Source organism: Gymnogyps californianus, chromosome 1, assembly GCF_018139145.2.
Source record: "Gymnogyps californianus isolate 813 chromosome 1, ASM1813914v2, whole genome shotgun sequence".
Classification (NCBI taxonomy): domain Eukaryota; kingdom Metazoa; phylum Chordata; class Aves; order Accipitriformes; family Cathartidae; genus Gymnogyps; species Gymnogyps californianus.
The window spans coordinates 116895511-116920151 of NC_059471.1; the positions used below are offsets into that span (position 1 = coordinate 116895511).

General features: G+C 54.3%; 1 protein-coding gene across 1 annotated transcript; it reads right to left on the reverse strand.

Annotated features, from left to right (window-relative positions):
- Positions 1-3876: 3876 nt before the first annotated feature.
- On the reverse strand, positions 3877-22522 carry CD101 (CD101 molecule). Its single transcript, XM_050892865.1, has 10 exons — positions 22477-22522; positions 20927-21304; positions 19583-19999; positions 16007-16390; positions 14854-15237; positions 13467-13871; positions 8091-8498; positions 6837-7229; positions 4070-4235; positions 3877-4009 (listed from the first exon to the last, which is right to left on the reverse strand). Exons 1-10 carry the CDS (start codon positions 22520-22522, stop codon positions 3877-3879), a joined length of 3114 nt encoding a protein of 1037 aa, XP_050748822.1.
- Positions 22523-24641: the final 2119 nt, after the last annotated feature.

Below are 24641 nucleotides of genomic sequence, written 5' to 3' on the forward strand. Positions count from 1 at the left end.
TCCTACACAGCAAGTAACTCATCACCCACCCTCGCTCCTCACAGGATACAGCAGCCTTGCAGCAAAAGGTCCTCAGGGCACGCATCTTCAGGTGAGAGAGTCACTGGTGCGATCCTTTGCCCCACTGCATGTTGGGCGAGCCACCCCGGCGGTCACTGAGCACTGGCCATGCTCCTGCCCAAAGGCAGGTGCCACAAAAGCATTCCTGGAAGGCAATGCAACACAGGGCTTATATTCCCACCCATCCCACCCTCACGACATCCATCTTCTGAACAGTGAGGGTCTGCCAAGCTGCAGGGTTGTGCTCACTTGCCTGGGAGGCAGCGCTGCTCTCCCCTTGCCTTACAGTTTCCATACCTTCCTATAGAAACACAAGAGCACAACACAGCTCTTGTGTTTCTATAGCCCCGTGCAACCGCTTCCCAGTGGATTAATTCCTCTTGGACCCAGCTCTGCATTGCTCTGTAGCCCCTTCAAGCTGCTTTAAAACCTGTGAAAGGACCCCTGGACCTTCCCACTGCACGCTGCCCTCACACAGGACGTTCCCTGGGCAAGGGCGCATCAGGGGGACGGGGTGCGACAGGGGCACTGCTGTGCTGCAGCGTCTGCGCTGTTGCACTGTTTTCCCCAACGGGGCTATAACAGCTAAATATATATTTTACCAGCTGTTCTAATTTACATCAGAGGCTGGACTTGGAAAAAAGGTGGCGATGGGGGTAGGTGAAGGTGGCCAAGAGCCCCGGCAGCAAAATCACCACCATCCCCTGACCCACCACACACATGTCTGTCTCCCTCTCATACGTTTACCTCAGCCGAGTGAAATGTTCTCTTTAAAAATAGGACTGTTTTGGAGCTTTTGCTGTGATAAGTTATAACTCTTTCTAAGTTCACTTATGGAAAAAAATACATCTTAAAAAATATAGCCGAAAGCTTTGGTGGTGATCCAGCAAAGCCAGGGAAAAAAATAAAGAGGAAAAAAATTTAAAAAATAAAAAAATAAAAAGGAAAAAACCCCGCCACTGCAAAAACACGCATTCTTCTTGCAGACCCTTTCATCAAGACCCTAGGCACACCTTACAAACCTAAATTAAAACCTCTAAACCCATGTGAATAGAAAGCTGCTACTTGCATAGGCCTCTGGCTGAGCGAAAACAGGACAGAAGAAGAAAGTGCCCCGTTGATGGAGAAATCTTCCTCTCTCTGCCCACCTTCTTCTCCCAGTCCACCAGACACAAAAACCTCGTGTTGCAGTAGAGTCTGCAGCTTTTCACGTGACGATCAGATGGCAGCAAAGACGCCTCCACAGACCTGCAATGGAGTGCTGAGGTGGCCAAGCAAGGGGCCAGCGCGGACTTGGGGGATGCACCAAACCCAGCCAGGTCACTCATAGGGCTTGCACTCAGCTTACGGAGACTGATCCACACACACGACCGCTGCAGCAGGGTAGGGGCTGTCCCACGCCACCACCCCAGCACTCTTGTAATGAGTAGTAACCTAAATAAGTTAGATTTTTGAACAGAAGGCTGGTCTTGATGAGGTTCATCCTAAGACATGTAAAGAACGGGCTGTCAAGCCGTCTGTTAGTGGTTTGCTGCGGTAACACCTGAGGAGGTGTGAGACACCAAGTGACAAGAAAAGGGCACAATTACTTTTAAAAAGAAAGGGAAACAGAACACCCACATCTTCTTAACTGCAATCCTCAGGAAGATATAGGGACAAAGTACTTACAAGCACCTAGAAGAATGCAAGAAAAAAGAAAATAAACTTTTTTTGGTTTTTTTTAAACAAGAACAGAGCATCTGTTGAGACCTATCTAATCTCCCCTGCAAGAAGTACTTATGGGCAATCTAAGGAAACAATCCAAAGGAAAACACAGAGGGACAGCACAAAATTGGCAGATAAACTATGTGCACAGATTAATTGTTAATAGTTTATGGTCAAAAATGGTTCCTTCTTTCCTTTCCCGCGCCCTAACACACCTACATCTCCTTTCTGTATCCCCTAATTACAAGCAGGGTGCCAGGCAGCCAGCGTACAGCTGGCTCAGGGCTGGCTGTCAGGCAACTCACACTGCAGCCTTCCCTTGGTGCGACAACTTGCCTGCCTCCTCTCCTTCATCCAGCTACCACTTTTCATGAAACTTGTAGGAGTTTAATGTCCTGGGAGCATCTGCTTCTCTGTCAAAACAGACTGAAACTGGTCCATGAGTTAAAGCATTATCGAGACAGGACTAAGACAAACAGACAGCAGGATCTTTCACAAACTGGTGCAGAAAGCTGTTCAACAGGCCCATGCAAACAGTGCTTCAATTAGATAGGAAAAGTCAACAGCCTGGACACACAGTGGAGAAACAACTTGCTAGACAGTAAATCTGCAGGAGAGGAGCCTGCCAATTGCGAGCCAAGTGCAAACAGTGCCGCGCTGTCACATGCACACAGAAAATCAAACATCCTACTGGGATGTGTAAACAGGACATAACCCACAAGGCAGGGGGGAAACCTCTGCAGAGAGCCCCACGTGCGGCTCTGAGCACTCACGCCACGGGAAGACAGATCGGGTCAGGGCAGCAAAGGGCAAAGCTGCACGAGGTCCAGAAAACATAACCCACAGGGAAAGACTGAGCAAGCTGGAGCCCGCCAGTGCAGACAGAGGTGGCTCAACAGGGAAACAAGAGCAGTAGTCTTCAAACTTATGCAAAAAGTGCTTTTTCAAGGAGAAAGGGACCGAAGCACCTCCCAGTTCCTCGGGATACAGGCAGGCAGCTTGCCTAATTGTAAGGAAAGTGAAGGACTTGAACAGATCATCCAGAGGGGCTGTGGTGTCTCCAACCCTCCCTCTGGTCAAAGGAAGCAGGTTCATAAAACATCTGCCATGATTTCCATATGGCTGCTTTTGTCTGAGGACAGTGCTTTGAGTGTCGCCCTGATGCCTGACCTTGCAACTCGCTGGGACCACATCCTACTTTGCACAATTAGGGGTTGAGTATCCTTTGACTTACAGGGACTGGATTAAAATCTTTCCTCTAATGCATCATCCAGCCAGCCTTCAGGTAGCAGAGCTCCTCAGCCTCGAAAAGGTGAGCCTGAGCTGGATCCCAGAGCATAGAGGAGCTGCCCCGCAAGCATACGCATGGCTTTTTTTATTACATGGTACAACCCTGCAGGCATCTAATACCAGGTCCCAGCCGTGCAGCTTCCTGACCCACAGACAGCCCAGGCACGAGGGGCTGGATGCTGTCTTCTCCTACAGCAGTCCCAGCAAAGGAAGGAGCTGGAAAGTCTTTGTACACTCATCTCCAAGATGGCTTGGTGTCCACTTCTTCCTTCTGGGATCCAAGACTCAATGTGAGTCCCTTATTGGGTCGATAGGATTTGGTTTTTTGTGGATGGCTGTGGTACCCCTGCTATGGACTTTTTTCAGCCCCAGCCAGCCTTGCTCAGTCCTCATATTCCTGTGACAGGTTTTGTGATGAAGACCCATTTCCTTTCAGAGAAGATGCTCTTTGGGCACAGGCGCTCTCAGAACGAGGGGATAGCAGTGTCTGAGAGCTTCCCCAGCAAAGGGTGGGCAAAGGCAAGTGCAATGCCTTAAATGGGACACCCATACTCCATTTCCAGCTCTGCCACTGGTTTTTAGCCTGCACACCACATAGATTTTGTCAAGTCACCTAAAATGAGTAGCAATTTGATACTTTTGTGCCACAGTGCAAAAAGAGCTGGTTTTTCCCCTTATACCTGTAGAGGAACAACACCACTTCCATCTACAGTGGGAGATGCATACTGCAAGGACCTCAAACATACCACGATGAACAGAGTGTGAAATGGGGGGGTACCTAACCTAAGAGACAGGAACACCTGTTACGAAACCCCTGTTTGCTTAGTAATTCAAAGCTGCTTCATTCCACTGAAAGTAAACATGCAATTTCAAGGATTTATTGCAAGAGCTACTACAAAACAATAAAAAGCCCCTCTGCAAGTACTCAGTCCTCCTCAGCTGTCCAGCTCCACTGCTTCATGTTACATCTACCATTGTAGACGAGCTGAGTTTTCTTGACCCCTCCAGCCTTTGCAGTTCCATCAGCTGGTCTCCTGTGATGTTGTCCTTCTTGCTTTTTCTGAATTTGAAGTACCAGCAGAAGACTGCAAGGGCCAGGAGAAGGATCAGAACCAGTGGTAAGTATAGGATGAAGTTCAGCAGTGGTGGGGATGAGCAGATCCTAGATAAAACAGTTGACTCTGGAGGAAGAAAACAAACAACAAAAAAGTGAGGCCCCAAGCTAGTTTGAGTTTCTCTCTCCTACTGTTTCCATAGGTTATCTTCTTATCACTTTTCCCTCAATCTTCAACAGCTACCAATTTTTAAGAATTCATACAGGCTACCTGAGGAGAAGGGGGAGAGAAACCAGGTAATTTGCCTCAATTTCTTGTTTTGGGAGGTCAGATAGGGCCCCGGCTCATTCAGCGGAAACTTCCCAACAGAAACAGCATGGCTCTTCAGCTAACCCGTTCCAGACCAGGCTCAGCAGGAAAAGCCACATACCTTTCACCCTCTGGGTCCCTGCCCGAGAACAGTGACAGCAGGGTGAGGTAGAGGTCTGTCAGAGGCTGCACCACTGAACAAGGAGGGACAAGAGGAAAGCAAAGGAAACCCGATCAAGGAGGTCCCTGTCTCGCCCAGACACCTGCTCCTCCTTGCTTCTGCCACTCTGCTCTCTTATTTCAGCCACGCTGAGCTGCAAGGCAGCTGTGAGCCCCATCCTCGTCCCCAGCAGCTCCTGCAGAACAGCTCCCCAGTTGAGGTGGAGGCTGCCTGTACTGCTGGTGGACCCTCTGGGTGCTTCAAAAAAAACTTGTTTGATCAGTCCCATGCTAGCTGAAAAGCTCTCATTTGCGGCCTCTCCATTTTTGTCCTGAGCTCCTTACAGCCACCCATTAACCCTGGCCATCAAAATCTCCTCAGTTGACACATGGCTTCAACACCACAGACTGACCTCAGATGCACCTGGCCCACCATGAAGGGTCATGCCAACTCCTTTGGGTCTGTTTTATCCATCTCAAAGTATTGTTCCTCAATTCTCCTCTTTACCCAAGACCCATGTGCAGACGTTTTACGCTTGCTCTGCAGTACCATGCTGAGCATGCGGGTCTGCTGATTTGAAGCTGTCCGTGGTGGACCCACACAGCCTGGTGGGCTAGGTGTGACCCTAGGGATGAACCAACCTGGGGGCTACTACTGGCTGTGAAACTGGGTTTTACACCTCTACCTCTGAGGCTCTACGCCCCATCCATACAGATGGAAACAGCATTTACTCTCCCATAGGAAAACAGGGAGAAGTCTCCACTACATGAATGCCTCTAGAGTACTAGGGAGGTATCCTAAAGGGCAGCATCAGGGATTAGAGCTGAAGTAACTCCTGGTTACAGGTATACGTGCACATGGCTGTGTCATTATCCCCCAGAAAACTCCGGAACATTGAAATTCGTGAGCCAGAGGGGCATTTTGAGATACCTGCATCACTGGAGAAACACACACACACAAAAAAAAAGAAAAAACCCACCCAGCTAATCTCTTGGATTTTGTGAAAACCATGAAAACCACTTGGCAAAAACACTTATACAAAAATTGGAGAAGAATTTTCCAGCAGTTACTGAGCAATTTTAGCAATGGTTACTCCACCAGTAATGGGTAACAAGAGACAGAGGGAGCTGATGAAGGAGAAATCTGAGTGCTAGAGGGAGCCATGATGGACAACAGCAGGAACATAACAGCAGGGGGATGAAGTGCTGTCAGTCCCTCCCTGTGCAATTCAATCCAGATTAGCTCTGCTGTAGGTGCAGAGTCACGCGAGTAGGCTCCGTGCCTGCCTGTGCCAGTAGCAGGCACAAGGGAGGGCTCTACAGGGTCCCCTGAGCTCTTCCATGTCGGTCAGCATTGGTAAGTGCTACAGAAGCTATAATCACATGTAGGCACCCAGGCTGGCTTCAGGCATGGCAGCTCCAGGGCTGAAGGCATGAGAAGAACTGCAGGATCCTCTCAGCTGGGTGCAACACAATTGATTTCACAGTTCATATATTTTCCTCCACATGGGTCATTCGAGCCTCCTATTTCCCCAAAGAGGCAACAAGAGAGTACTTTTTCCCTGCCTGTTACCTCCCTAAAAACACTGTGTACACCTGACTGAAACCTTTGCTTTTATTTATTTAAAATTCTGTATGCAGAATCCAGCTCTATCTTTGCACCCAGCATGCACCCTAACTCACCCCAAGAGGACAGAGCCTGTTTTTAGAGACCTCACTGGAGATGGACTTGCCAGAAAAATCACACCAAGAATTTTTTCCCCAGAACAGTTAGCGTTCTGGCCCCAGTGGCACAACTGAGAGCAGGGGCTTGTACCCATGGTCCCACAGAGAGCCCACAAGCCGTAAAACACTGCAGACACAAGTGCACTCAATGGTACCCTCTGGACCACGTGCCTCACAGTCAGAGCTCTTGGTATCTCATCTGACCACCACCTCCAATGTTTGCAATGCCAAGCACCTGGGTTTCAGCCCTGGCAGATCAACGGGACTGGGACCTCATTGCCTCCCCCACCAGGCCCATAGCACGTGTCCCTCGAAGGGCTCCCTTCCCTCCCCTGGCTCCCAACACAACTCTGGTGATCTCCCCAGCACTGACCCCCTCTGCAATCCCTTAGCAAGTCCCACTTGGATGCAGCAAGCCCCACTACATCCTTGCCATTGCAGCCGGCATCACCAGCAGAGAGCCGCCATTATCCACAGCACGGCTAAGGGGGAATGGGTGCAGGGTGAGCAGCCCCTCGCACCCAGCAGCATTACCTGGTGGGATGGTAGTGAGCTGGGTGTACCCCGAGCGCGCCCAGGCTTGCAGAGCCCAGTCCTTCCCCTCGCTCTGCTGCTGCCACTCCTGCACCTGGCAGTGATACACCCCGGCATCGCCCTCCTCCACGCTGCGCAGCGTCAGGCTGAAGTCGCCAGCAGCCAGGCGGCGGAGGTGCAGCCTCCCCGCCAGGCTCTCCCGGGGGTACTCAATGGTGCCATCGTGGTGGAGGGTGAGCAGGGGCCTGACATGGCCGCTCTCCTCCCGAAACCAGGTGGCTGAAAGGTGAGTGGCGGGCAGGTGGGCACCCTGCAGCAGGCAGTGCAGCGTCACCTCCTCGCCCTCCCTCGCTGAGATGCTGCTGTTGGTTTCCTCCAGCTGCAGTTCACGCTCTGGGGTAGGATGCAAGCAGAAAGAGAATCTTGCAGTGTTGCACTGCCATAGAAATGCTCCTGCCTGCACCTGCAGGCTGATAGAAATCTTCTGGAGTGAAACAAGGGGAATTGGGATGGCCTCTTGCAAGAGGCTCTCAGGACACCCACAGGACCCTTGCTCCTGTGACTCATTCTCCCTGGGGTGTTTTTTCCCCCGCCATCATCTCTGCCCCCTGTTCACAACCCTCTGCTGTAATACTTGACACCCCCTCCAAATAAGTGATAAGGCATCCTTTGGACCAAAAGCTACTTAGGAAGCTGGAATTCTCTGATCCACTTTATTTAGGGCTGTAACCCATAAGCCAAGTGAGTCTGAGAGAGGGAAGAACTGAGCCAGGGAGACTGACCGTGCACCCCAGCAGTGCAGTACCCAAGGTGGGAGCAGCTGAGCCTTCAGCCTTGTTCTCAGCAGCAAGGTGCTGCAGGGTAAGGAAAACAGTGTCTTGCTTCAGGATGTTCAGGAGTACCAGGAAAGGGCGGCTTCTCTATTCACAGCACTGTACAACCAACCAAGCGCACCATGTGTTGGAGGGAAAAGAAAATGCCACGATTCACTTTGTTATGAAGCATTAGACATCATCTGCCAGTGGCAAAAATACCAGCTTGGTTGGTTCGGGAGGATGTGGTAAATCCTCCTAGTTCCCTATTTCCCTTTGAGAGGCACTGACACCTCCTGCATCTCTAAGTCTCAGATCCAACGCAGGAGCTGCTGCTTCTCCTAAGCCCTGCCAGCTTAGGAGAGGCCTGGCGGGGGGCCCGGTTGTAAATTGATCCAACCTTCTCCAGTTGCACCTATACAACAGATAACCACCTGCTCACCTGGGAGCTTGAACTGCAGCATGGTCCTTCCTGATGCTCCCTCTCCAAGTTTGTACCAGCCGTCCGCCAGCCAGAGCCATTCCTCTACCACACAGTAGTACCTGCCCTGGTCCCCGGGGTTCACAGAGAGTATCCGCAGCCAGAAAACATTGCTGGATGCCCTCTGACTCAGGAACCGGGACTTTTGTGCAGGAGAGCTGAACTCAGCCCCATATTCCAGTATGCTGCTGTAGTCGGCCCTTACTATTTGCAGGGGGGTTGCATCTGCTGGAGGAGGAGGTAGGAGGTACCAGGTAATGGCGAACTGAGAATTATTCTGGGCAAACACGATCCTGCACTCAATGGCTGTGTCAGCACCGCCGGCAATCTCCACAGAGCTCTCTTTCGTAGCTACCTGAAGCTTGCTTTCTAAAAGGGAGAAACAAAATAATCATGCTGGCTGCTGCTGCCAATACAAGGATGCTGGCAATGAGAGAAATAAGGCTGGCCCGAGAGACCCACTGAAAGCGGAGGGAGGAAGAGGGTGCTCAGAGTACAAAGACCCATTATGGGATGCTGGAGCAGGGGAGGTGGAGGAAGGAGGGAAAAGGCAAATCCACACACCCTTATTTGAACTGTGGTGGGGAATCACTGGGTGCTACTGGGCAGGGGAGTAGCGGAGGAGGGGCTTGGGGGACCACAGAGCAGGAACGGGGTGGGGGGATGGAGGCAGCTGCCATGTTGGAGCTTGGAGGCAAAGCCTCTGTCTGAAGCAAACGTGTCTGTCTACCACTGCTTCTATCAGCAGGCTCACACATAAGTGACAAAACCACCCCATGGCTTTGGAAACTGTGAACAAGTGTCTTATCTCAGAGAGACTACAGAGCCTGCATGGGTTTCACTAACAGTCACCATCTCAGGTGTTTGCTGTGGTTATTAATCGGAAACCACATAACACAGTCCCAAACATCTGCTGTGATTATACCCAGCAACTGTTCAATTTAGCGCTGAGCAGTTCAGGAGAGGAGAGCTGCGGTGCTGCCTGCAGCTCTGCCCCCCCGGCAGGGTACACGGTTGCTCCCGACGCGCCTGTGCTGCTCCTTGTTTGAGGGACCCCCTTCCCGCCATGCATCACCTGTTGCTGGTGCCTTTCCTTCTCCTGCACCAGTGGAAGGGCTGCAAACTGGGCTCTTCGAAGGGCCTCCAACCGCCTGCATTTCCCCTTGGCCCTCCCCTCCGAGACACCACCTCTGTCAGATGGGGCCAGCAGTCACGTGAAGGAATACACACAAATATCTACCCGTGGGTAGACAGAAATTATTCAGCATGAGGCACCCTCAGGGTTTTAAGGGATTGTAGCTTGCGCCGAGCAGCGGGATGCCTTGTGCCACGGAGGCTGGGGGCAACCGAGCTCACTTAAGTTCAGCCCCTGGGTGCTGGTTCGGGGACGGGCTGCAGTGGACATGCTGAGATGCCCCCGCAGAGTGTCTCAGCCCCCTGCCCTCAGCCACAGGCTCAGCAGGGCACTCTCCTCCACGGCACCTCCCTGAGGGATGTGATGGCACCAGGTTATGGAGAGGGCCTGTGGACCAGGAGGGAGCTGCGGCTTCTCCTGCAGGGGAAGAGGGACACCGCAGGAGAAAGTCTGTGCATTTCCCCTTCCTTCAAGCATTTCTTCTTGAAACTGAAGCAATCCACTTCAGAGGCCATCACTGTCTCTCTTGAGGCCAGTCAATGCAAAATATTCCAACTGATGGCTCTTGACACCCCTGCGCATTGCCTCTGCCTCCGTCTCAAATTTGCCAACAAAATCTCCCTGCTCACGTCCACTTATGCTGTTCTTTTCTCTTTGCACCCTATTGCTCTTCCTCCCTCTTCCCTCCACACTGCAGACAGACACATTTTCACCAAAAGGTTGACAGTTTCCTCCACAGCAGGACTTGCACAAGTCCCAGTATCTTCTTACTGCCTCTCCTCAGTGGTGAGGATTTCAGCAGCCACATTCCCCGGGAGGTCTGGGAGGTGGCCCCTCCCAAGGGATCAACAAAGCGCTGTCCTGCATTTCCCAGTGCCCATTTGCGGCTCTGAAGAAACAGGTAAGGGCAAGAAGCAGAAGAGACAGGAAAGCAGTCAGTCTAATTAGGAAGCTGTGCAAATTAATCAGATCTACACACACAGAGATCAAGCAGACTTGAGCGCACTTAGGAACCACATGCAAGTTGATGTCTTCCAACTTCAGTATTTAAAAGCATACCCAGCCCAGAGCCAGCTCTAAGGAAGCACAAATCTTCAGAGAGCGACACTGGAGATATTCAAAAGCTGTCTGGAGACAGTCCTGGGCAACCTGTTCTAGGTGACCCTGCTTGAACAGGGGGCTTGGACCAGATGAGCTCCAGAGGTCCCTGCCAACCTCAGCCATGCTGTGTTTCTGTGACAGGTGAACTGATCACACTGGAAAAAAATAACACACATGGTTCTTAACTTCAGCTGTTCAGTACAGAGGAGTATCACTCAGCCAGCCTGCTGAAGGTCCAGGAGCTTTATTCAGGGACCCAGAAGTGAACTCTGCCAAAGGAAAAGAAAAAAAACTCCCAGGTATTTCAACTGGAGACTTTGCTCCCGTTTCAAAGGCCACAGGAGAGGAGCAGGCAGGACCGGGGAGGTGGTGGACACTGGGGACAGCCTTCCCATGTCAGACACATGGACGCGCCTTCCCCAGCTGCAGCTGCCGGGGAGAGCATGCCGGCAGAGCAACCCCACCACTCATCACAAGCAGCTCTGCCACCTCTCCCAGTGAAAAGGAGCTTCAGAAAAGTCAGCTGTGGGGTCACGCTGGACCAAAACGTGCGCCTCCCTCCAAGTGAGCTCCTCCTGGCAGTGCTGCTGCAGTCAGGGGCGGGCAGGTAAAACCCAGGACCTTTCCCCAAATCCAGAGAGGCTGCCAGCCCAGGAGACAGCAAACTGTGCAGGGGGGGCCTCTCGCTTGAGTATGGCCCAGCCTGACACTTGCCGGGGCAGAAAATACTCCAGAGAAGCAAAAGCTACTAGAGCTCAGAGAGGAGCCACAGGAACCGCTGCGGTGAGCACTTGATTTTGATGAGAAAAATTGCTGTTACACTCTCTGAGAAGATCACCTCAAGAGGAAGCAGAGCACTTGCTGCAAAGCCGCTTTGTTTCAGCTCCAGGTCTCCTCTCGCTACCGCTAAAGATCAATTACCGAAAAGGGCAGAGCAGCTGCCTGCCTTCTCCTTTGGCACAGAAAGACATAGTGCTGTTTTCCCTTTCATTTTCAATTTAAATTAACTAAGCTGAGCCTCTTGCTGCCTGTCTCACTGTGAACCCTGCCTGCTGACGCCACACTTTCTGCCAAGCCCAGGAGCAGCGGAGCACACCGAAGGGCACGGCCGCTGCAGCGACCCATGTGGGCCAGCTGGCCAGAGGGGCGGCTGGTCCAAAGCCCCCTGTGGCTCGCTCCAGAGCTGGGGGAAGCCACCACAGGCAGCTGCGCCGAGAGGCTGATGGGAGCATCCCCGCTAGGCTTGGGCAGCATCTGCCTGCCCAGGGCACTAATTTTGGGACCCCACCAAGAGTCAGATGCTGAACCACCTAAGAAGTCAGAAATGGAAAAGACCTGTCCTCCTTCCCCTCGTGTTATGACCTTTCATGCATGTCCTTCCCATCTGAAGCTACAGGCCAGATCCACAGTGGCATTTAAACTCCTAAAGCACCAACTGACACCAAGTGGTAAACAAAGTGCCGAAGCCGAAGTCAAGAACTCCAGTATCTCTGCAGGCTCCAACCATAAGATTTTGTATGTGAAGAAACAGGCTGGTGATTTTCATGATTTGCAGCTTCACCTCATCCCATTGCTGTTCGAGCTAGTTTCTTTCCTAGACTTACTTCTCCACCTTCCAAAATATCCTTCACTGGCTCATGCTGCCTTTCTGAGAGAGACGGTACTAGAGCCAGCAGCCACCTCCCACTGCACCTCACCCCCTCCCAGTGCCCACCATCTTTACAGAATCGCAGTATCCAGTAATGGCTGCAATACATTTGGAGCCAAACATCGTAATATCTTGCTGCTCCACTGCTACCGTCTCCTCCGTGTAGATGCTCTACAATTACGCTTGCTTGTCTTAATGCCATTTACACTACTAACGTACGCTCACAGACGCTGTCTGTTGTCACCCCTAGCCTCAGTACCACCCCGCAGACCCCCTGCCCCCGGCTGGCTGTAGCTCAGGTGTAACACGGAGCACCCCAGCACCCAGGTCTGCAGGGGCGAGGAAAGAGCAGCAGCAGAGCAGGAGGGAGAGCACCATGGAAATGAGTCCGAATAGGGAATGAAGTGTATCAGCTTATACTACAACAAACCCACCAGTTAAAAAACACGGAAAATGCATAATTTCAGTTCACTGGGTTATGATCCCAAAAATCCAAGGATTAGAGGAAGGAGAACTTAATGCATGTAAAAAGAGCAAGAACTCTCCTTTGCTGGCAGAACAGACACGGGGGGGGGGGGGGGGGGAAGCCCATATTCTCACGCCTGCCTCCACAGGCTCAGAGGTTTTGGCCGGGACAACCCCTTCAATTCCTGCAGCAGCCCCAGCCACGAGCAGCGCAAGCTGACAGTGTGCTGCTGCCAGGGGTGGCGGGGAGTGGACGCGCAGCGGGCTGGCTGCGGGGCTGCAGTGTATTTGCAACATCTCTCTTCCATAAGAGGACGAGGGTCCCTGCGTGATGCTGGCAGGCACAGCGGCAGCGCGGATCCTGCCTGCAGAGGTGGCCATAAAAGGGAACCCTGGGCAGGGGCCCCAGCTGCGCAGCCCAGCCATGCCTGGGAGGAGACACCTCCACCCAGAGCCCCTCATACCTTGCGGCTCGGTGCTGGCTCCCAGCCCGGCAGAGAGCCCTGGCGCTTTCTCAGCGCACCTCGAATACACCAGGGGAAGCTCAGGGGGACACAGACATATCCCAGCACCAGCTTCAGGAGCCAGTCTCTCTCCACCACTCTCCACCCCCCCAGAAGCCCACACTATGGGAGGCACCTTGCACCCCCAGCATTCAACTGGGCTCCTTGAGGGGGGACTAGTACTTCCCAGAAACAAAGCTTAAAATCCTAGTGGAAAGGCTGATCCCTATATGCTTGGCATAATCTGCAAACAAATAGACATTGCCACTCCCCAACACCAAATTTGCCTCCAAGAGTGTTGTCAGGAGCTGTGGGTGCTGAGGAAGAAACAGGAGAGGCAGCACCATCTCGTGCGGCCCTGGGAGGTGACCCTGCTGGGGACACCCCAGCCATCAGTGGTCCTGGTTGCCCTTGGTCATGTTTGATGGATTTAAAGTTGCAGAAGGAGAGACCTCTGCTGCAGAAGTGCCTGTGGCACTGCTTACCTGGCAGCACCACCTTTATCCCCACAGCGTTGGACTTGGCAGTGGCCGCCGGCTGCCCCAGCGGCAGGGTGTTCCTCCTCCAGACCTCGACCTCACACTGGTATGTCCCCTCATCAGCAGCCACAGCATTGCGGATGTGCAGCCTGAAGGAGGTGGCAGCCTTCGTCAGCTGGGCTTTCCCCTGGAAGTGTGGCTGTGCTGCCCCCCAGGCCATGGTGCCACTGGGAAAGACCCGAACCAGCTCATGGTAGTGGCCGGTGGGTGGGCTGGGCTGGAAGAGCCACCCCACCGACACTGGCACCTCCTCGAGGGTGTAGCTGGCGCTCACTTGGCAGATGAGTTCAAAACTCTGCCCGTATCTGACGGTGGCAATTCGGCTTCTCAGCGTGGCGTGTAGACCGAGACCTGCTCAGGAGGAGTAGAGCCCTTGGCGCTGGGACAGAAATCCTGCCCTGTGCCACCTCAGTGCCACCCTTCCCACGCAGCACCGTCCCCGCTGCCCCAGCCACCGCAGCCCCATGGCAGCCAGCAGTCCTGCTGCTCCTCTGCCGGTGCCGCTCTCCCCCGAATTGCGCTGTGCTCTTCCAGCCCTAAGTGGTCCCTAGCCCTCTCCTACCTCGCCTCCCGCTCTCCCACCCCCAGCCCCCCAGGCAACCCCGAGTACCCTCTCTTCCAGGCTCCCCAGTCCCACCCCGTGGCAGGGAGCCAGGGATCCTCTGCTGCTGCTGCCTTGTTTGCTGCTGCTTTCCACCCTCCACAAAAGCCTAACAATTCCTGCGGTCCGACTGGTGCTCTCAGGCACCTGGCCCAGCAATAAGAAAGGAAAAACACCCTAAATCACAGCCAAAAGCTGTCTCTCCATAAAGGCACCCCTTCCAGCAATGAAAAGAAGAAACAGCGTGGGCATTGCACGCCGTGTTGGTTAGCGGCTGTGTGCTCAGACAGGAGGGCAAGAGAAGTGATCAGATACCAGCACCAGGGGTGTATCTCTGACAAAGGCCACCATACAACTCAGCAAGTGCCTTTGTTGAGCTTAATTACTCTAAGTAATTATGCTGCTAGAACAGATATTTTGTATTTCAAGCTAAGGAGACAGTCAGAAAGACCTGCTGAGCAAGCCTCTGCCTTTCAGGTCTCTGGGCATTTTAGCTGTTGTGTCCCACTTGTCTCTCCCAAAACATCTCGTGGAGGACTCAAGCACCCTGCTAGAAATGGGGAAACTGAAGCACTCCAGGGCCAAGCGATCAGCCCCAGATCACTCTGCAGCAGCAGCGGAGCTCAGGGCACAGCAGACCTCTGTCCTATCCATGTGTGTCCACCTGCTTCTCCAGCCTTGCCTCCAGTGTGTCCAGCTTGAAAGCCCAGAAATAGGGGTGGCCCAACTCACCCATGGAGCTGACTGTCACTGCTGTCTCCTCCTCCTCTGTCCAGCTCTGGCCTCGGGACCACTCCGTCGCTTTGCACCCGTACCGCCCGCCGTCGCCCTCATCCAATGTGTTGGGGATCACCAGGGTGAAAGCGCCGGAGCTCGCCTTCTCCAGCCGGAGGCTTCCCCGAGTCCCGCCGTCCCGGTAGGCGCTGCCCAGGCTCAGGGTGCCGTCCCGCTCCATGGTGGCCACCAGCACCCGGGGACCCGGGTGCTGCGGTGGCAGGTGCCACCACTGCACGGACACAGGGCTGGCGGCTCCTTGCACCTCGCAAAGGAGGGTCAAGGCATCTCCCGCCACGACCTGCGGTGTGCTGGTGGACACGGACAGGCGCATGCGGCTCTCTGCGAACAACAGTTACTGCGTGGGAGGGGACGCAGTTGTGCTCCGCAGAGAAAGCCAGAGATACTGTGGCATTAAACGGAGAGACTAGATAAATCTTGACATTGGAAAAGGAAAGGAATTGTTTCAAATTTTCAACCAGCCTTTTCTTATAACTTTGGAGAGGGCTTTGTGGTTTGGTTTTTTTTTTTTTCTTTAATGTCTTTCCTGGGACATGGATACTTAAAGAAATACTTAGGAGATAGAGTCCCAACAGGCAGCTCCTGCTACATCAGAATAGCCATAGTCTAGCTATGACAAGGAAACCAAGAGTTTCCCACACATCCATCTTAGAGTGGTTTCTCACAAGTCATCCCTCCAAAACAGGGAGGGCACCCTGATGGAAATGGCAATGATCCCCCCCCTCCAGAAGTACCTGTTCTGCTGGGTCATCCTGTGATCCTCAGGAGTAGCAACATGCATTGTTCACAATTTTCTATACCAAAGACACAGACCCAGCCTCCCCAGAACTCTACCTATTTGCCCCAAAACTTATTGCAAAGAGACTGAGCTAAAGGTTTACACTTTGTTGACAGCTACTGCATCTGTCATGCTAATGTTTGCCAGAGCAAGTGCTTTTCCATTATTTACCAAAATCTATGGCACATTTGCACTCTTGCTGCAAACAGCAGGTGTGTTGCCCCTGCCAAGATGAGGCCAGACTTGAAGTGTTCCCCAGTCAGGGATCACTGCAGGCTTTACCTGGAAGAGCAGCCATTAGGATTTACTAACCTATTGGCTTCACGTCAACTTGGATGCCTGATGACAGATTGGTTTGGATGCTGTGAAAGTCTCCAGGAGTCTTCACCTCCGAAACAGAGCAGTAGTATGTACCGTTGTCCTTCAGCCCCACCTCATAGATGGTGAGGACATAAACTGTGTTGCTTTGCTTGAATGCTCGGAGCTGCCCCAGCTTGGCTCTCTCCTCATATTCTTCCTCCCAAATCAATACCCCATAGGGGTCAACCCTGGCCACTTCCATGCCGTTGAGGAGCCAAAGCACCTGGAAGTGTCTGCTGCTGCTCTTCTGGGCTCCCACCATGCAATTTAGCTGCAAGGTATCACCTTCAGAAAGGGAGCTTCCAGCAGCAGCGATGTCCACGGAGAGGTCTCTGCCTGTGGGCAATCAAAAGCAAAGAGGGTGCTGGGTGCCCCTGCCCATGCTTCCCGCCCGCCTGGCAGCACTGATGGCCGTGCAGATGGAAATGGGAGGGAATTCTCTATTGAAACATTTTCTTTCATTAGAAAAGTGATCAGGATGGAAAATTTTGCCCATAGGGAGATGGCTGCCAGCTCCAGGCACTAACCAGCAGTCAGAGGTGGAGGAAGCATCAGAGCCTTGAGGAGCTGAGCTCCCCCCTTCAGAGCAGCTAACCCCCCCAGAGCAGAGCACCCAGCAGTACGGCCTTGGACCACAGCCACCCCTGACTCAGCTCAGGCATCCGAACCAAGGGCTGCCCTAACCCAGAGGCACTGGCTTTTGCGGGGGGCTGCTCTGTCGCATCTCCTGGAGCTGTTCTGCTTCACGTAACAAACATCCCTTAAACCAGAAAGGGGCACAAAGCAGCTTTATCACTCAGTGGTGTTTTTAACTCTGCTGTCTGTGGTGGGAGAAGGGGCATGGAGGGCTGGCATTCAAGTTGCTTGTCTGAATCTGATGCTGCAGGTCCTGCATGCTGCAGGTCCTGCATGCTGCAGCCCTCACTGGCTGCTGCAGGATGTGGGCAAGAGACGCTCTCCGAGTTGGAGAAGTTTTGGGTTAGTTCCTACAGAAAGCAGAAATGTCAAGACTTGTCACAGCACAGGGAGGACAGAGGGAAGCAAGAGGAGGTGGAGGTCATCTCCTAATCCCTGTCCTGCCCCCCAAACCGACTAGCAGCAGGTGCCGAGCAAAGAGGGTAGCAACAGGGGCAGCACAAAGTCATCTTCCCCTTGGCAGACCCTCTTGGGCAGTCAGCCACACCTGAGGTAAGGACCCTGTCTGTGGGTCCTATGATATGATTCACCTTCCTCATGGGGCATTCAAAGCCTCTGCTGCTAATGCCCTCTGGTTCCTGGCATCAGCCTGGCTGGAGAGTGGCTGGAGGCAGAGACCCACAGGGTGCCCCAAAACCCTGCGCCACGACCCCATACAGCAGTGGCATGGCCAAAAAATAAGAGGTAGGGCTGAGCCCCGACTCCCTGGGCAGACAGCCTGGCTCACACCACTCCATCTCCTTGGGTCACTGTGGTGCCCTCTGTGTCTCACAATAAAGGCAAGGCTATGTGCTGCAGTTTGGAGGTAAAACAGAGCAGTTCCCAGACTGCCACTGGAAGGGCTCGAATAATTTATTGAAAGCAGACTACCCTGTTAATTTAAACACTGGTTCATAAACAGTTTGCGAACAGGAATCCCAGTCACTGCAGATATGTTTGGCATTCCCAAATATTTGCTGGAGAGTTTATAGAAACCGATGGAGCAGTTAGCCACGGTCAGAGTGGTCGCCGGCTCCCAGTGTGACAGGGCACTCAGCCCCGCAGTCCGGGCTCTCCCACGGGGTGCTGGAAGGAGACCCCAGCCCTGCAGACATGATGGAGGGCTCGTACGCTCACCGCTGTTTCCTTTCGGCAATACCAGCAGCTCCAATACAACCACCATATTGTCCTCTTACCACCATCGCCTCCCTTCTACCCTTAACAGCTACCACAGGGCAAATATTAAACTCTGACAAGGTTTCTCTATTTCTAAGTGATCCTATGGCACCGCTACCCAAAGCCACACACTACTGGTCACGACGAACACTCTTAAACAAGTGGATGCAGGAAAGCACACCAACTGCCATTGCTCGCCTGGCAGCAGCAGACATGGAAAGCCATTGCTCCAAACAGTGCGTAATAAGGGGAATAAAGCTTTGCCAGTCAACCAGGTTTTGGGAACCAGACTCTGACAGTGGGAGACTACACTTCCCTCCCCCTCCCGCTGACACCTTGCCCCCCCGAGCTGTACGCAGGGTGTTTGGTCCTTACCCATCCGTTTCTTTGGTTTCCTGCTCTGACTCACCACGCTCCCGCGAGACACCGGTTCCCCTCACTGCTCTGGCTCTGCAGCCTCCTCCATCCGCCCTGAGGCGTGGGGACAGGGTACACCACCTCCCCAGGCAGGTTTTCAGTGAGAGACTTGCTCCCATTTTACTGCATACGTTAAAGGGCATCAACTAGACGCAGCCTTGTCTTGGCTGCTTTGAGGTAAAACTCACTGGTGGGAAAGAGAGATTTTTCCCTTCCTCTGGGCACAGCTACCCACATGCAGCTGGGGGAAAAGCAGGGTGAGGGACTGCAGCCAGCAAAGGGCTTGTGGCAGGAGAGATGGCAGGCAGCATGCTCAGAGGAGTGGCAGCAAACACACAGTGCTGTAACCATTCCAGGGCAGTGGGGAGAGAGAGGTTTTCCCACCGGCCCTGGGTGAGGCGATGCAGAGCTTGCAGATGCCAGGAGCCATGGGAAGCTGCTGGGGAGAGGGAACAGGAGGTGCCTGGCAGGGACAGAGTGGAGTGGGGGAGAATGGGCAGCACTAGCAAGGGGCTGTTTTTCAAACTTTCCTATTTTAATCCATCTCATACATGGTAGCAGGTCTAAGTCTCCTCTTTCTAATACTACGTTCTCCTAGAGCATAAGCCAGGAGCTTGATGCACCCACTTCAAGCACAGTCTGACCCACAGTCCCATTACCACCCTATATGAACTACTAGGAGGAGACACAGGGATGGCCTAAAAAAGAGCAACAACAGTTCCTCTGGAGGTCAGCAGACTCGTGACAGCATGGACAGACAAGCCACCTGAAGCAGACATCAGAGCTATGCAGCACACGCGGCGCATCCCCATGTCCCTCGGTGCCCGTGGCCAAGGCACCACGACGGGCAGCTGGCTGTTATGTACTTTGGTTTTTGAGACCATGAGACGCTCGAGGCAGTCTAACAGTGTGGTTTTCTGCACACTGGAGCTTAACACTGCCAAGGAGCCAGCCTGCTGCGGGCACACGCTGCTCTCTGCTAACACCTCGTGTGGGCCCACAAGGTTGCACGATCGCTGCCGGCATCAGAGATTCTGCTGCATGAACCTCAAAGCGAGAAGCACCAACAGCTCCCAAACCAGGGGCTGCCATGACCCCGAGCCCAGCCCACCCCCCTCAGGACCCAGCAGAGGCGGCCGGACCCAGCAGTGGGTCCCTTGGCTGTGGCGGAGGCAGGCGAAGGCCACTGAAGGCTGCTGCTACAGAGCCTTGAATGCACAAAGGAGTTGGAGCCAACGTGTGAGTCTGCAAGGGCCTTACCCTGGCTCATGACGACCAGCGACGTCCTCCCTGTTTGCTTGCGGGAGATATCCTTCCATGTCTCATCAGGATCCTCAATCCACTCAGCCGCCTCGCAGTACAGCTGCCCCCGGTCGGATGGCTCTGCTCCCCCGATGGAGAGCTTGTACGTGGTGTTCCCAACCTTGTTCAGCCACACGTCCCCCGCCAGAAACCTCTGCATGTAAGAGGGCCCTGGCCTCAAGACGAAGTCCTTGGAGAGGGTGAGGACCTCCTCGGCACGGCGCTCTTCTGCTCCCTGAAGATGGTACCAGCCAACAGAGAGATGTGTGTGCTGGGCAGTGGACTTGGACACCTCGCAGGTGAGCTCCACCGCGTCTCCTTCGGTGCGGGTGAGGACCTGGGGCACCATGGAAGCCAAGAGGGTGTCTGCGATCACTGAGCACAGGGGAAAAACACAGAGAGTAGCTGGTCATCAGAAAAATCGTCTCTTGGCCTCAGTGGGCAACCTGCTGGCCACTACAAAACCACAGCCAGGCCCTAATGGATCTGACGGCATAGGAGAAATATCTTTTGTAGCTGATTGTCAAGGCTTCCATCAGCCTACACCAAGGTGTGAAGTGGTTAAAACCTCAGCAGGGAAGAAAGCACAGTGAATGTCTCTGCAGTACCCTCTTCAGTCAAACTATGGCAGTATTAATTAGGCAACCCCAAGGAGATTAACATCCAGCCCCTCACAATCCCAAGTGTAGGCTGGTAGAACACCAGGATAAAGGAGGAAACAGGGGTGAATACCAAGTGGAAGTACCATACCACCACATAGACTTGGTGGGCTCACAGTAGGGCCTCTCCCTTTGCCTCTCCACCCCATTGCCTTCCCTCTCCTAGTGCTCTGCACAAGCTGCTACCTCCATCTGTGGGTATCCCGCTTGCATCAAGTCCCACACCCTGACCTGAGAGGACACCAACAGCTAACGCACAGAGCCTGAAAACTCCTGGCCTCCTAAGCACTTAGCTGTGAAATGCTGTGGCTGCATCAGGAGCTGAAGTTAAAGTCAGACCGTGGGACAGCAGAGGCTTCCTCTCCCTTCCCCTGCCCTGGCTGGGAGGCAACGGCCAGAGCAACCTGCAAGGGGACATCTGGGCAACCCTACCTTGGCCAGCCGGGGGTGAGATAGCAATCCCACAGTGGGGAGAGGAGAAGGCAAATTTATGCCCACCAGTCCCATTAATCACCCCTTTCCCCAGCTGCCCCCCTGTCAGGGACCCAGAGACGAGCACTTCTTCCCAGTGCAAAGGTGGGGGCACTTGAAACCTGCCTGCACCCCTGCCCAGCAGGGCGCGGGGCTCTCTTTCAGGACCCACCTGAGAGGTTTGTCTTGGCGCTGTAACTCCCAAAGTACCTCTCGTCGGTGTTGGGCGTGTGGCACTCGTACTCCCCAGCGTCCCGGTCCTGCAGCTCGGTGATGTGCAGCAGGACGGCATCCCCCTGCACCCGCTCCACGTAGATCCCCCGGCTGCGCACACGCTGGGTGTAGATGGCGTAGGGGAAAGAGGGGTCGACGGTGCTGACGATCTGCACCTCCCGCTCGGGGGCCGAGGGCAGGTAGATGGACCACTGGAAGTTCTGCTCCGCCGGGCCTTGGTAGCCGCTCACCTTGCACCACAGCGTGACGTGGGACCCCCTCACACGGTAGAGGGGTCCCTTCTGAACAGTCACCACCCGTTGGCCAGTGCTCAAACCTGCCAGCAAACAGTCGGCACATGCGGTGTTTGCAGGGGTATATGCTACCCGAGGACTGCATACCTAAAACGGCAGTGGGTCTGGGCATGCACGGGACCGCAAGGTAATACTGAAAAGAATTGCTGTGCAGTCTCATTCTTTGAAGCACAAAGTCCAAGGGACTTCACACCCCTTGCAATTGTAAGAACAAGTCCTGTAACAACAGACTTCCGAACTTTCTTGTCTCCTAGCACACTGGGGGTCACACAACAGAGACCGAAGCATCATGACCAGAGGGCTGTCAAGCCTGTTCATGGCTGGAGAGCATCTCTCAGCCAGCTGTTCAGAGGGAGCAGCAACCAGGCTGAGACCACTGGAGGAAGCCTGTGGCGTGTTCAAATTAAGAGGGCCAAGCACTCAGGTCCTGCACAAGCTGGGGGAGAAAGGGAGCAGCTGCCAGAGCTGACCACCACCAGAGAAGGAGATGCAACGCAGAAGCCAAGGGACATGGGACAGCGGAGGGAACTGGCAGGCTGTGTGCTGCAGAGGTGCTCCATAGACAGAAACCAGGGAGGCCGCAGGAGAGTGGGCCAGCAAGAGCTCCTCCAAAGGCAGGGGGCTCCGGAAGGAATCAAGGGCTCCCTCCATTTCTGCCTGCAGAGGGTTTGGGGAGGTGATGGCCACCCATGCACCCTCCCCTCCCGCAGAGCTCCCAGTGGTGACGCTCGCTCTATGCTGGTGCCCAGCACGTACACCGAGCAAAATGCCCACAGGACATGGGCACTGAGTCAAAAACCAACCATGGAGACCAGGCCAGAGAGGAGCGCTGGTGGCGGCACAGCCTAAGAAACCCTCAGAAACTCCCTCCCAAGGGAAGGGGGCGTGAGGTAACCCCCTCAACACCCCCAGCAGCCATGCAACAGGGGTGCGCATGTCCCCTCACGGAAACCCTGCCAGGGTCTGGGCTGTTGCTTTGGAGTGAAACCACAGTGACGAAAGGAGAACGTGCCCCCGCACCTCTTCCCACAGCCGCCAAGCCAGAGCAGCGCTGGCCACAGTGGGGCCGTTCTGGTCCCGCAGCCCCAGCAAGGCTGAGCCGCCTGCCTGCAAAAGTCCCATCCACACCGAGGGGGTGCTTTACTTCCCCCTCGCCTGCCCCAGGAAAGTCCTCGCCATGGTGCAGGGCACTCACCCAGGAGGAGGAGGAAGGCAGCCACCAGGCACCCCGTCAGCCCCATGGGAAACTGCTCTGCTTGGGTCCTCTCCCAGACGGGCAGTGGAAGGCTCTCATGGGCAATGGCGACAGCCACCCTGCTATTTTGAAAGCGGCTGGGAGGAAGCTGCCCAGCGGTGGTGGTTTCCTCTGCTTAGACACGGCGAGGAGAGGTTGGGGAGCAGGGTGCAACAGCAAAGTAACACGCCTCTGGGAGGTGACAGCCAGCACTCCAGCCCCACGCCACCTCGGCAAGGGTGATGCTCAAGGCCCCTCCTGCTGCTGTGTGCATGCCAGGTGCCCGGCGCTACCAGCTATGGCTTTGCTGTCCCACAGCAGCTCACAGGCTAACCCTCTGCCTCGTGACTCCCACTTTGTTGCATGGAGTAGTTTGTTCCCTGCTAACAGAGGGGGTGAGGGGCCAGATCCTGGGGGGGGATGGGGCAGATTTCTAGGGCTGAAGCTCCCCCCAGCTATTTACTTTGCACAGCTGCAGACAGCAGTGTGACATCTCAGGTACAGGCTGGGTTGGCACGGTGCTCCCCAAGGACGGCTGACCAAGCCCTGCCTCGGGGTGCAGTGGGGCACCCCAAGTGGGGTGTGTCTCCCACAGCACCCCCACCAGCTCATCAGCTACACAGGCAGGATACCCTCCTTTGTAACAGCCAGCCCAGGCAGCTTATCGGCTCTCAGAGGATCACCCCGCAGCCAGAAACTGGCCGGGAACACTCTCCTGTAAGCACATCCCACAGGCCAGCACCCAGATGCGGTGGATCCTGGACCAGCGCTGCTCACAGGGGCGGTGAGACCACGGGGAGCTGCACTGGGAGGGCTGAGACCAGAAGGCTGCTGGCCACAGCCCCAGAGGCAAGCGCTGCGGTTGCATCGGCTGCTGCATGGCATCGCACCGTCAGCACCGCATGGCCTAGGGCATGCTGCTGCTCCTGCTGGCAGGTGCCAGGGACATGGTGGGAGGCCAAGAGGGGCATGTCCTGGGCAGGCCAAGCCCAGCCTCTCGAGCATGCAGCCAAACACTAGCGAGGGGCTCAAACCAGAGACACTCTCTGAAAGGATTTGTTTGGGGTTTTTTGAGGGGTTTTGTCTTGGTTGTGGGGTTGGGTTTTTTTGTTTGTTTGTCTTCTGCAAAAAGGATGGCGGCACAAAGCATTTACCCCTGAGCCACGCTGCTCCCGCCGTGCTGCCAGGGCATCGACTGAATGACTAAATTAGCTCAGGGATTCAGAGGCAAAAACCAACTGTAAAACAAGTCCTTTTGCTTGATCCCACGGGACTCCTAGAAGGAACAAGATTCATGTAACGAACCAAAACAAACACAAGGTCCCTCCTTTCCCCATTTATAAACTGATTCATATGACAGCCTGAGGGGCCAGGAGATAGAGGCAGAGGCTCCTCGCTGCAAGGCTCATGCCTCCATTAGCCAGCTCCTCATCAGCCTGTGCATGCAGCTCCCATAGCACCACACAGCTCTCCAGAAAGCCAAATCCATTCCAGGGGGACAGGCTGTTGCAGCAGGCAGAGCGGTCCCTGCAGGATCTCACCTGTCCCCTGCCACCCACCGTTGCTGCAATGAAATGGAGCGGAGGAGCAGCACCTGTTTTGGGGGAAGAGGGTGTAACGCAGGGCTGAAACCCATGCGCTGGCTCCTCAGAGGAGGTGAACAGATACAGCAAAGATTGGCAAGCGGTGGAGTGCCCCAGCATGCCTGTTGGTGAGGAGGACCTGTGTCCGATGGCAGTAGAACACAGCCACGGACATAGCCATAACTGTGTGGTAGGCTTCCATTCCCTGCTGCAGGATGAAACCCTCCCATCTCAGAAGGAAAGGGATGAAGAGGTTTGCTTTCCAAGAGCAACCCGCTGCCAGCAGTGCCCCGGGGATGATCCTGCTGACAGTAAGCCAACCCACTTACCACTTTGGAGGAGGAAAAAGCATCTCTGCTACAGCGACAGAGTAAATGGAAAGAAAACTTGGAGTTCAACCTCAGTCAGCTTCCGACAGTCAGTGTGCAGATAAACACACACACGGGGACAGTTTAACTCCAAGCTTGCAACTCTAATGATACATGAGTCACTGTTTACATTTGCAATAGAGAAACTGGGGAGAATAGGATTGCCTGCCCCAGC